Below are 12,169 nucleotides of genomic sequence, written 5' to 3' on the forward strand. Positions count from 1 at the left end.
GGGGCCGCAGCACCGCGGTGCAACTCGGGGCGCGGGGGTGGCAGGCGGGGCTGACGAAACAGGGGCGCTACCACGGGGCGGCGGCCTCCGCAGGCGCAGGGGCGACTCAGCACAGACCCGGACGCGCTGGCCACAGAGGACAGCGGCACAGGGACACATCCGTGAGGAGACGCACTGACGCGGCCGCCCGTCGGGCCTGTGGGCACCCACCCGCCCCCGAGGCTGGCATTGCCCTGGGGTGCTTTAGGGCCAGATTTGACACTTAAAAAAAGGTCAACCATGTATGATTCGTCGAGCAACAAAGCGAATGCATCATGGAAGACCTCTCTTCAAGTACCGCCGCGTGGTAAGAAAAGCCTCACTTCTTGCCCCAGCTTCTCAGAGCTTCCCAAGGACGGGTGGCACACGGAGGGGGACAGGCACATGGCATCGGGAGGGCATGCGTTGCGGCCAGCCGCGGTGAAGTCTCTCGCTAACCCTGCAGGGGGTCGGTGACCAGTTCCCACCTGCAAGCCCCCGGGCGGGATGTGGCGCTGAAAAATAGGTGAACCGTGTATGATTCGTCACAAACGAAGCGAAGGCAACACGGATAACCTATCGTCAAGCACCGCCAAGCAGCACTGGCCAGGTGCCGATGCCCCTTCTCCGAAGCCGCCCCCTCCGGGACGTCCTCCTCGGGAGGAGAGAACGCTGAGCGCTCGCAGACAGGCTGCCAGAGGGTCAGGGGTGAAGGCGCCGGCCTGGGCTCAGCCACCCCGCCCTCACCCCGAAGTAGCCCAGGTGCCCACACCTGCGCTACACCTGTCCTGTTAACCAGGAATGACTCCCAGGAGGGACGGAGCTTGGAGAGCTCGAATGTGCGGCGTCCCAGTTTGGGCCCCTGTGGGGCTGTGGCTCACGTCACATTAGTATCAAGGCTGGCGGCTGTGACCCCTTCCTCACCGGCCTGTGTCCAGGAAGCCCTGCGAAGCTGGACTTCACTCCCAAGCTGCCGACTTTGCAAAGCGTGAGGAAGGACGATGATAGGGAAGGGGCGAGTCAAATCTTATTAACCTGTGGGGTGGCACTGACCTCAGAAGGTGGCCTCAGCACCAGAGGTGGATATAACTCCCAGAAGTCTCCCTAAGGAAAAAATTCATATTTAAGGTTAATGGCCCCACCGATACATGAGCAAAAAATAAACCCCCATTGTTAGAAGTGCATCTGCATACCTGGCCAACAGTGTGCACGCCACATGGCCCCGGAGCTGGCCTGACGAGGCGGCCTGTCAGGACGGAAGGAGACGCTGAGGAGGGGCATCGGGGTAGGGCTCCCTTTGGGTAGAGAAGGACTCGGGGCAGATGACAACAGGCTTTCAGAAAATGATGCCAGGCGATGGCCACATCTCATTTTTCCTTCTCCAGGAGACAGTGGCGTACACAATAAATAACCGCTTAGCCTCAGAAAAGAGCAGCACAAAGAACAGGAAAGCACCCAGGGGAAGGCACCCTGTCCATGGGGGGACAGCTGGCCTTACCAACCGAGAAGGCGTAACGATTCAGAGACTGACCGAGACGGCGAGGGCCCAGGCCCAGAGGCGCCACGGGAGCCCTGCTCCGACACAGGGCACGCCAGGCGAGGTGCGCACAGCCACAGCTTCAAAGGGATGCAGAGGTCGGAGGAAGCAGCCAGCCCGCCCTCAGGCCGGGAAGAGGGAATTTAGCTCGGAGCACCCGGCGAGCGCACTGGCCAGAGCACTGAGCCTGGTGGCCACGAGGCCCAGAGCAGCAGCTGCGGCAGCAGGGAGCGGGGGGACCAGGAAGCTCCGCTGGCCCAGCGCAAGGACAACGGGGCTGTTCTGCCGAGGCTTTGGGGAGAACGGGGCCGCGTGGGGGCTTCCGCCGGCTGCCACACGGGCCCCCGGAGCCGGCAGTCGGGCAGGCAAGTGAAAGTAGCGGGAACACTGGAACCACACAGGGACGCTCTTACGCAGGTAACGAAACAGAAACTCCTCACGCCCCAGGAGGATTATTTCGCCACGAAAAGTTACGAAATCCAGGAGGAAAAATGTCACCACGGATCAACAAGCTCCACAAAGAGCAGGACTCGAACCTCAAATTTGGGAGAAATTACACAATAAGCGTTTTTATTTTATTTTTTAAAGATTGATTTATTTATGTAAACAGAACCGGGGTACAGGCCAGAGGTGCAGGGTGGTGAGAGGCCTCACCAGAGGCAGAGCGGGGAGCAGGACAGGCCGTGGATGAAGCACACTGCCGAGGGGGCAGCGGGCGGCCGGGAGAGGGCTGCCGCCCTGTGGGTCACGCCCTGCCGGGTGTCAGACTCACGCTGCGGGGCTGCGGCCGGCTTCACAGTGCTGTGCGTCAGCCCGCTGTGCTACCAGGGAGGGCCTACACACGCATTTTTAAAGGGAGTAAGGAAAGAAGTTGAAAGGAATCAGAAACCGCAGGGTTCTAGCCGAACGAAGAACAATGGTCACACACTCCCGGCGACGCGGGATCGAACGCCCCAGAGTCTCCCCAGCAAAGTGTGCGAAGACCCGGTGAGGAACAAAGTCCAACGGGAGAGTGACACGCAGTGGTCTCGCAGGCAGGCTAGTGAGGCCCTGGGCAGAGTTCCAGTGTGGGGGAGCAGGCGGGGTCCCTACCTAGCTGACTTGCCCCTTGTGTGTTGAAGCAAGAGCTAGCTGTGCTCGAGCGTGCGAGGACTGGGGAAAGTCTGCAAGCTGTTTCGAAATAAATGACGACACAATTCAGTCCATCAAGATTCAGATTCACGAACAGAGGAGACTAGTTTAAGGGAAAAAAGGATAGCAACAAGTGAATCATTTAAGTATAGGACGATGACTCAATCGCTGTTAAGAACTGTGGTTTTAGAACAAAATATAAATATTTCTAATGAAAATCTGAAACGATGTTATCAGACCTAAAAGTAGGCGGTGGGGTGAAGTGTGAGCGTGTTGATTTCCTTTACATTTCAGAATTAGATTTTAAATAGGAACAATTTAAAAAATATAAAGATCCCAACCATTAAGTGGTGTTCTTAATTTAATAGTGATCTTTTAGAAATTAATCTCTCTTGGTAGGGCAAGAAATACCTACTGTTCTTCCAATCTTTAGATAAGCTCAAAGTTATAGTCAACATTTTTTTTTTAAAGATTTATTTATGTATTCGTACAGAACTGGGGTACAGACCAGAGATTCGGAGGGTGAGAGGATTCACCAGAGACAGAGCGGGGTACAGAACAGGCAGATCGAGGAAGTACACTGCTGAGGGGAGCAGCGGGCAGGTCAGGAGAGGTCTGCCTTGGCATGTGGATCTCCTCCGGGGCAAGCGGGGATCGAACTTATGCGGAAGTGGCTTAAGCTTCTTTGTGCTGTGCTTTAACCTGCTGCGCCACCAGGGAGGGCCTATAGTCAACATTTTTAATAAAATATTAGGCGCAGCTTGAGCTCAAATTTGTAAAATATTGCTAATAAGTTATAATAATATTTAACGATAAATGTTTAATATTAAATAATATATATTGTTAATAAAAAGTTAGGCGCGCTGTGATCTCATCACTAACAACATGTTTCTCTTTGTCTAGAGACTTTCCTCTCGGCCTGGATGATCAGACAGGAATTGGACATTTCTATAGCCCTTGATGATTATTTCTGGAAACACAGAAAGCTGGGACTTTTCTCCCAACAGGACACTGAAGAAGAACTGCCCCTGGCTCACACACTCAGTGCAGAGTGTGGGTTCCCTGTCCACAGATGCGGTGAGCCCCCAGCCCCCTAACCCACAGGGTGCTGGTCCTCTTTCCCGACCGGGCCGATGAGCCTAAGAAGTCCTCCCTCTACAATTTACAATTTACGAGCTGTGTTCTTCTTACAAAACAAAAAAGCAGAGCTCCGTATCGTTCCCTTTCTCCAGTCAGGCAGGGTCCTGAGTCCAGACCACTGCCACTGCCTGTCACAAACAGGCTGCGCGAGGCCAGGGGTCGGGCACCTGCCCTTCAGTGAAAGGCCACCTGCACCCTGGTGTATGCGGGCTGGGACCCCCCAAATACCATCAGCTGCAGGAAGATGCCTGGCGAGATGTGATACCGAAAAGAGATCGACCGTGTATTGGGCATCACTGAATAATGCGAACTCACCACGGACAACCTCCCTCCGCGTACCGCGAGGCGGCGCCGCTCTCAGCTTCCTGCGTCCACGCGGCTACGCAGTCTGGGCAGCCTGGGGGTGGCCTCTGAGGGTGGACGGGACACTGAGGAGGACTGGGCCAGCTGGCCAAGGCCCACACCGAGTGCATGTGCCCTGCCACCCCCTGGTTCTCCAACCCAGGTTAGGGAGCACAGGGACGCCCGTGCCAGGCTGGCCATGCAGGGCGGTAGTGCGAAGAAGTAGCTGCGAGGTAGTCGTGAAGCATGGCGCCCGGGCAGAACCGTGCGGAGAGCAGACGCACAGGGGGCCACTACGGAGAAGCTCCTGGACAGGTGCGGCAGCCGCGGGCCAGGAGCCAGCGGCCAGCGCCCGCTTCCTGCTCTCCCCTGGGCTCCGGCAGCTGGCTAGTCTGGCCGACCTCCAAGTCTGGATTTCAGTGTTAGTCGTTTCAAAAGCAGGGCCCCTCACAGCCTCTCTAGCTCATCCCCAAATGGCCAGTGGCCGGAAAGTGGACTCAGGGCCAGGTGGATGCTAGGTGAGGGCCAGTGACATGCTTCTCCAAGAAAGCGCTTGCTGTGGGCTCAGCCATCCGGGCACCTACCTCAGAAACAGCCCAGGCCCAGGAAACCCTCCGAGGCAGAATTTGACACTAAAAGAGAGGAGAGCCGTGTATGACTCGCTTTGATGAATCGAATTCATCACGGCCAGCCTCTCTCCAAGCACCATAAGCGAACTCAGGCGGGCAGTCCGTGCCTCCCCTGCAGAGGCGGCAGCCCCTCGCCGGAGCCCTGGAAGAAATGGGTGGGATAACGTTGGGTAGTGGGCCGAGTGACATGCTCCCAGAGAGACCACATGCTCACCCGAGACGCACTTACCCTCGGCGTGGGATGGCATGGGTGCAGCCAGTCCTCCGTCCCTGGAAGCCTTGCGGCTGCTGACAGGTGCAGGGGGCAGAACCAGGGCCGCTTCCCAAAGCGGGGTCTCCTGTGGAGACAAGGATGCTGGGGGTTAGGGGGCCAGCTGACCCCTAGCAAATGAAGGGCAAGCTCGGCAAACCATCCCACGCCCTGGGGAGAGGTGGGCCACTCTGGCTCCCCCTCAGAAGGCAGTGGCAGGTGCCAGGAGCATTCCAAAGAGGTAGTGCGGAAGGAGCCACCCAGGGTGGCCCACCACACGGCCAGGAGACACACCTCCCTCATCACGGTTGTCAGGTCCCCCGAGCGGGCGCTGCAGAAGTCTGCTGCTGCTGGCCCAAAGTTGGCGGGACCTCCTCGAAGTCTCCCTGGGTGGGCAGGGTGGGTGCTGAGGGTGGGTGCTAGGTGGCCCACGGGCTGACCACAGTGCTCACCCTCTGGTCAACCGGTCACACGTCCCGGACAGTAAGGGCACCAGTGGTTCTTCCGGAAGTTGTTTGTGGGCCCAGGGCCCCTTCATGTCTCGTGAGTGACACTGGTGATGGAACCAGCCACCCCCCCGGGGGCGGGTCTGGGGGAGGCCTCCTGCAGGGGGCTGGCTAGGCTAGCGTGTCAGCAACTTACAGCGGGGTGCGCACGGCGTCCTGGCCGACAAGCCCTTCCTCCCCGGGTCTCCTCAGGGCCGGCACGACGTTCCCAAGGCAGCCACAGTGTCCGGACGTCCTCGGAGGCAGCAGTTGGTACTGAAAAAAGTGTTGTCCGTGAATGATTCGTCATGAGTAAAGCGAATCCACCACGAACAACTTCTCCTCAAGTACCACAGAAAGGCAGAGACAAGACAGACAGGGGTCCCCTTCCATTTCTCCGGGAGGCGCCGCGACCACCATCCTGCGGGCAGATCGGACACCGCATCAGAGAGATGGTGGATGGTGCTGGAGCACACGCTGGCCTGCGGGGCCACCCGCCACCCTGGTGTGGTGCAGACCCAGGCCCGGCAGGGATCCGGCGCCCGTCGGCCCAGCGTCTGCTCCTCGGCGTCACGCCGTGAGCCCGACACAGGGCATGGGGCCCGGGGCCTGTAGCCAACCTCCTTCAGGAGGTCCAGGGTCATCAAACTGAGGAGAGCCCCACGGCCACCCCAGAGTGCGCTTCCGCCCCGGATGCCCCTGGCAGGAGCTGCGGGACGCCCAAGCTCTGCCTCCCAGGAGCCCCGACTCTGCTCCCCTCCACATTGCCACCCCAATGAGCCACCCAGGGACAATGCCAAGAAGCCCAACCAGGGTCAGGAGTGAGAATTAGGGGACCTAGGAGGGGCCACTCCTCAAACCTTCCCTAGTCAACGGGGCCAGCAGGACCGGGTCCCATCCTGAATCAGCCCTCCAAGATCCCAATCCCCATCACCCTCACCAGCGGCCCTGTCCCATGGCCGCACCACTCTGCCAGCCCCACCGCAGCCGCCACCAGCCGAGCCTCGGGCCTCATTCTTCCCCAGGCGCCGCCCTTCCACCTGGGAGGCTCCCCGTCCTCGCGTCTCCCAGGGCAGAGGCTGGCGCAGGCGCAGGCCCGCCTTGCTCGGCAGCTCCATTTCCAGGCCACTCTCAACGCGCCAGCTCGATCCAGAGCGGTCACTGGCCCTGGCTGCCCACAACCAAGGTAGTGGCGTCCGGGCCCCGACGGGATCTTCCTGCCCCAGCACGTCCCGTGCAACTTCACGGCAGTGACCCCACGTCAACTCGCCAGCACCCTGAACGGGTCCCCAGCTCCCTCGTCTCCTGCCGCCGCTACCCTGTACCTCCCTGGTCCAACCTGAGCTCATTACCTCGGCATGGATCTTGGCAAAGCCGGTCAGGGCGTCTTTTCCCAAAGCTCCCTGGCTGCCCACAGAGTTGTCCCAGAACTCTGAATCTAGCCCACCCCTTAGCCGGTCCCCTCTTCTCGCTTCTAGCCCTGGCCGGGCTCGCCACAGATCTGCAGCTCCACCCCGAGCCCTCCCATGCTCTGTCAGCCCAGGTCCCCAAGGAGGACACATGGAGGGCTCGCCATCGCCACCCCCAGCGCCACGGTTGCAAAACTGACCACACAGAGCAGGGCTGAGGGGTCCCAGTGAAACCCAAATGTGCCAAGCACCTGCAGCTGCCTCTTCCATCCAGCTCCGCGGCCATGCAGGCCCTGCGGGGCCCCTGACCTCCTCCGCTCTCAGCCGCCACAGCCTCCTCCAAGACCCGCCTCGCCCGAGCGCCATCTGGTCTACCACACTCGGTCCCTGCTTCCCTTCCGGGCCCCCGTCTCTGGCAGAAATGCCCCTTCTGGCATCGCACTCTGCTCTCCTAGCCTCCGCAAGACGGCACGGCGCGTAAAGCGACGCTTCTCTGTCTGCAGATCACCGCCCATGTCCCCCGCCAGCCGGAAGCCCACCTGAGCGGGGTCTTATCTGCTACTCCAACCCCGGCGCAGAGGAAACAGTCGAGGTCTCGAATCATCCGGAACACAGCCGACGCTCACTCACTGGAGTGATTCACCCACTCCTGGCTGACCGACGAGTTCAGTGGTTCCGCCAAAGACAAGCGCGTCTGGTCACCCAAAGCCCGACTGAGAAAGTGCCTGGGCGCAGCAGCGAGGCCACCCGCCTCCGGCGGGCCAGGTTCACCAGAAGAGGCCGCACCCCTCGCCCATGAGCGGCACTACCCCCAGGAAGCCCTCCGGAAAGGCCTGACCCTGGAAAGGCAGATGCCCCCAGGAAGCCCTCCGGAAAGGCCTGACCCTGGAAAAGCAGATGCCATGAGGCAGGGGCTGGGAGTCGGCCCCACCTCACCCCCACGCTGGCGGGTTTGCCAGGGTGTCCTCAGGAAAGGGTGCATCACCTGCGACAGGTGGGGCAACTGGGAGTCTCAGTGGTCATCGTCTGAGATGCCCAACACCCTTTCCAGAAGCTCAGGGCCCCTGGGTGCGCCTTCTACCCAGAGCGGACCTGTCCTGGGGCGGCCAGCAACACGGGGAAGAAGGGTGGGTGCTGGGACACCCCGTGTGCACACCTGTGCGGCCGGGGCTAAGCCAGGCCCTCCTCCCGGGGTGCTGGCCAGGAAGCCCTCCAAAGCAGTATTTGATACTGAAAAACTGGATGTGCCTGCATGACTCATTACAGACACAGCGAACCCGGCAGGGGTAACACTCCTCAGTACCGACGCTGTTACCACGAGGCGTTGCCCCCGCCTCCAGCCTCACCTCAGCCGGCCCTTAAGGACATGTGGGCGGGGCTAGGAGGGTGGAACATTGCCCACTGTCCGCAAGTCCCAGCTCTCTGGCTGACCATGCACCCTGCCCCAGACCTCCAGCCCTTCCCAGGGAGCACCCAGCAAAACTAATACTTAAAGCACCAGCCTCCCCCGTGGCTCAAGACAGAGAGAGCCAAGCCAGACACTCGACAAGGAGGCTCATCCACAGGGCCGGGGGGCGCATGCCCCTCCCCAGTCTGTCCCAGGAAGCACTGGGTCCGGGCACTGGGTCCGGGGGTGTAGGGAGTCGGCAGACAAGGGTCACAGTGTGTCCTCTGCTGGACCGTCGGTCCCCAGCAAGGACGGCCCCACCCCCATCAGGCACCACAGGGCACACATCCAGGGGGCCTTGTCCTGGGAGGGGCTGGCCACAGCACGGGGCAGCCCCAGCGCCGCCCAGCACCCAGCAGGACCAGAGTCTGTGGCCACGGCCACGCTGCTGCCCTGTGGGAACCACGTGGCTTTACCCCACGGGCCCAGGCTCTGTGACAGCCCACCAGCAGGTGAATGATCTCCAGGAAGAATGCTGCGAGTGACCGCCCTGGCTGGTCCCTGCTTGGGTGTGCCGCCTCGGGCAGCAGGACGTGAGGCCTGGGGCCACCTCGGCCCTCCCGACCTGGACTGGCGTCCACGGAACTGCTTTCTCGCAGGAAGAGAGCTGTGTTCCTGGGGGTCCCCGCGGATGGGCCGAGAGCTGAAGACCACGTGAGCACGGCGTCCCAGGCCTGGCTGTCCCGGCCCGAGGGAGGGGCCTCGACTCAGCTGCGCTGAGGAGCTCTGGGCCGGGACCCGCCAGCACTCACGCGCCTGCCCACCCCCACTCAGTGTGGCGCTGGCACGACCCCTCCCCAAAGGGGGCCCTCACCACGCCCTGGGGCCTGGGCCAGGTCCGGCCGCCAAGCGTGTAGTCCCTCGCGCTGCCATCCACAAGGACGCCAGCAGCAGTGCCTGCGCCCCTCTGGGGCCAGAGGTCTGGGCTGGGAGGCCAGGAGCCAGCACAGCGAGCCCCACGGGCACCGCGGGCACTGCGCCCCGGCAGGACCCACCTGCGCGGGCCCCTGGTGCTCGGCGGGCCCCGGTCAGCTTTCAAGGTTGGGTGGGGGCCTGAAGCCGGCGCTCCAGCCTGCGCCCCCAGGCAGAGTGGAGAGCAGAGCCGGGGTCCTGGCGGGAGGGGAGGAGGGAAGGAGGCCCGACCCGTCTTCTCAGGACGGACACTGACCAGACCGCCGGCTCGGAGGCGGCCTCACGGACTCGCCCCTGCAGTGAGGGGGATTGAGTCGGTGGCGGGCAGCATCGGCGGCCACTCACGCACACGCCTGGGGCAGGGCCTGCACCCCCACGGGTGCGACTTGGAAACAGACCCCCAGAGGGAGCTTCAGGAGGGGGGGGGCCGCAGGGGCCATAGCCTCCAGGGCCGCCTCCAAGGGTCTGGGCGGGGAGCTCAGTGGGGGGTGGCCCAGCCCAGGCGGGCTCACTGGCCGGGCCTCCCCTGATGGCCCGGGTCACCAGACAGAGGCCCTGCATCCCGCCCCCACTGCAAGGTGGTGGGCACTGAGGGGAGCAGGTGAGTGGGCACAGAACGTGCAAACACACTTATCTCACTGCAGAAACACCACGGGCCCGGCTCTCCCCGGCGCCTCCTCCCCGGGCCGCACCCTAGGACGGGGCCAACCCACACCTGCACGCAGGCGCACACCGTGAGCGCACGAGCCCCGGGAAAGGCTGACGGCGCGCGCTTGCCAGGAGTGACCACGGGGACACAGGTGACCCACCTGGGACGGCTGTGCTCTCACGCGTGCCAGGCCTCTTCTGGCCAGGCCTGGCCTCTGGAAGTTCCTCCCGAGGACACACCAGGTCCAAGGCTCTGCCGGGTGCTCGCGTCCTGTGAAGGAAGCAGCGTCGCCATCGACTGTCACCCGGCGTCCAGACCCTCGGTGAGCACCAAGCCGGGAAGACTCCCGAGACAGGCCAGTCCCGGGTTCCTCGAGGCAGGCGACAAGCGAACCCAGAGCGCGGTGCGCACAGCCACGCGACAGGCAGCACGTGACGGCCCAGACGCGGCCGCAACCACCAGCAGGCCGCGCCAGGAGCCCCTGCACCCACGCGGACGGGGAGCGGGGACAGAGGCGTGGTCGCCCGCTGAGCGGCCCGCCGGCCCGGCAGGGGCTCACGCTGCAGGGGCAGCCACCAGCGGGGCGGCACCGGGGCTGGAGTCCGAGAAGCCCGCGGGGCGTACGCCACCCCACGGAGAGCGGCCTCCAGGCGGCATGCGCCAGGGGCCGCGCAGACGCTCCATCCCCAGAGCAAAGCCCGCCCGGCCGTCACCCTGGGAGGGGGCGGGCGCAGAGCGGCAGCGAACGCTCTCCATCTGCAGGCCGAACGCGTCCAGGTCGTCCACCGACAGCAGCGTTAGCATCACTTGGGAACTTGCTAAAAATGCAGAATCTTGCTCCCTGAATCAGAATCTGCCTTTTAACAAGATCCCTAGGTGATGAAAATCTTAGAAGCATTCGAAAGTCTGAGACACTGCTCCTGCCCACACGCTGTCTCTGCCTCTCACACCTCCTGGAGGCACCGGGGCCGCGGGCCGCCTCCTGGAGCGTGTGCTGGGGAGACGGGTCCACGTCAGAGCGCACGGGACATGCCACGGCAGCCGCTCGCCGCGGGTGGAGAAGCTGTGTCCTGGAGGCCGGCACCTCCTCCGGGAAGTCTTCCACGCTCGGCACACACCAAGGCGGAGGGAGGGGCCGGGCCGGCCAGCAGCTAGCTGCCTAGAGAAATGCCTGACTCGCATGCTGCCAGGGTCCCAGGGGGCTGAGATGGGTCACAGGGAAGGAAAGACAGGGCAGTGATTACCAGCACCTTCCAGGCAGCCCCGAACTCCCAGCTCGCAGCTCCACCCCAAAGCTGGTATGAGTTCGAGGAAGAGGCCTGGGTGGCTGGATTCTGGCTCACTGATCTAGCGGTTATGGGTCCTCTACAAAGCCACGCTGCGGCCGGCCGCATCCTCTGGCGGAAAGTGGCGACGTGGAGAACGCTTCTGAAGCCAATTTGGATGCTCAAACAATGGTTGTCCGATATTAATCACCATGAATATAGAGACCATACTACGGACAGCCATTCTTTAAGCACCAAAGAACTGTCTATCCAGCGGAGTCTGGCATCTTCTCCAAAGTCGCTGATCCTTCCAGAAAGTTCTCAGGTGGTCCAGACAGTAGGGTGGGTGGGACAGCTCCACGCTGAGGTAGGCACATGCTTGGGGGGGGGGGGGGGTCAGTCACATCCTTAGGTGGGGCAGGGGCAGGGCCTGGCATCAGGGATCCAGCCCGCAGGTTAGCTTCACGTCCAAGGTTTGAGGAGCCTCGAATGCCGGATCACCCGCCACGCAGCCGGGACCGCGGCGCCCAGTGCGGTGCCGGGCTCTCCCAGGCTGGCTCGCCGGGGGGAGCGGGTTAGAGCACAGACGCCCCGCAAGCCGCCGGTACCCGCGCCAACCCCCAAGGCCGGCAGGGCTGCCGCCAGCCTCTCTCCACACTCTGGTCACCGTCGGGGAAGTCCGCCGAGGCAGGATTTGATACTCAAAAAGAAATTGTCCTTGTATGATTCATCATAAATAAAGCGAACACACCAAGGATAATTTCTCCTCAAGTATGAAACAGCAGCACGGACAGGAACACCAGCACCTACAGGCCCGGGCAGGGACGAAGGCCGCCCCGCAGGGCGCGGGCGCACGGGAGAGACGCAGCGCGTGCCTCACGGCGGTGCCAGGGCCCAGGGCGCCCCTCCACCCAGCACACACTCCCCGCGACGGGACAGCATCCGGGCAGGGCCG

General features: G+C 62.4%; 1 protein-coding gene across 4 annotated transcripts; it reads right to left on the bottom strand.

The window, feature by feature from the left end:
• Positions 1 to 3,375: 3,375 nt before the first annotated feature.
• Positions 3,376 to 7,819, bottom strand: LOC105853558. Of its 4 annotated transcripts, none has more exons than XM_012724332.1 (7): positions 6,473 to 7,819; positions 5,690 to 5,808; positions 5,342 to 5,433; positions 5,027 to 5,135; positions 4,753 to 4,800; positions 4,142 to 4,236; positions 3,376 to 3,410 (listed from the first exon to the last, which is right to left on the bottom strand). In XM_012724332.1, exons 1-6 carry the CDS (start codon positions 6,545 to 6,547, stop codon positions 4,206 to 4,208), a joined length of 474 nt encoding a protein of 157 aa, XP_012579786.1. In that variant the 5' UTR covers positions 6,548 to 7,819; the 3' UTR covers positions 3,376 to 3,410; positions 4,142 to 4,205. The 4 variants fall into 4 exon arrangements, with proteins under 4 accessions (XP_012579786.1, XP_012579787.1, XP_012579784.1 ...); XM_012724333.1 differs by having other exon boundaries at positions 4,753 to 4,939; positions 6,473 to 6,777; XM_012724330.1 differs by lacking the exon at positions 5,342 to 5,433 and having other exon boundaries at positions 4,753 to 4,939.
• Between the last annotated feature and the right edge of the window lie 4,350 nt (positions 7,820 to 12,169).

This window comes from Condylura cristata, unplaced genomic scaffold (genome assembly GCF_000260355.1).
Source record: "Condylura cristata isolate star-nosed mole 26May11 unplaced genomic scaffold, ConCri1.0 scaffold00013, whole genome shotgun sequence".
NCBI lineage: Eukaryota > Metazoa > Chordata > Mammalia > Eulipotyphla > Talpidae > Condylura > Condylura cristata.

Bases quoted from the DNA above. Each gene is read 5' to 3' on its own strand.
- LOC105853558 (XM_012724330.1), bottom strand. From the start codon at position 7,307: ATGGCGCTCGGGCGAGGCGGGTCTTGGAGGAGGCTGTGGCGGCTGAGA. The intron at 5,809-6,472 runs GTGAGGGTGATG...CACTTTTTTCAG, and splicing joins GCCATGGGACAGGGCCGCTG to TACCAACTGCTGCCTCCGAG. The intron at 4,940-5,026 runs GTAAGTGCGTCT...CATTTCTTCCAG, and splicing joins CATGCCATCCCACGCCGAGG to GGCTCCGGCGAGGGGCTGCC.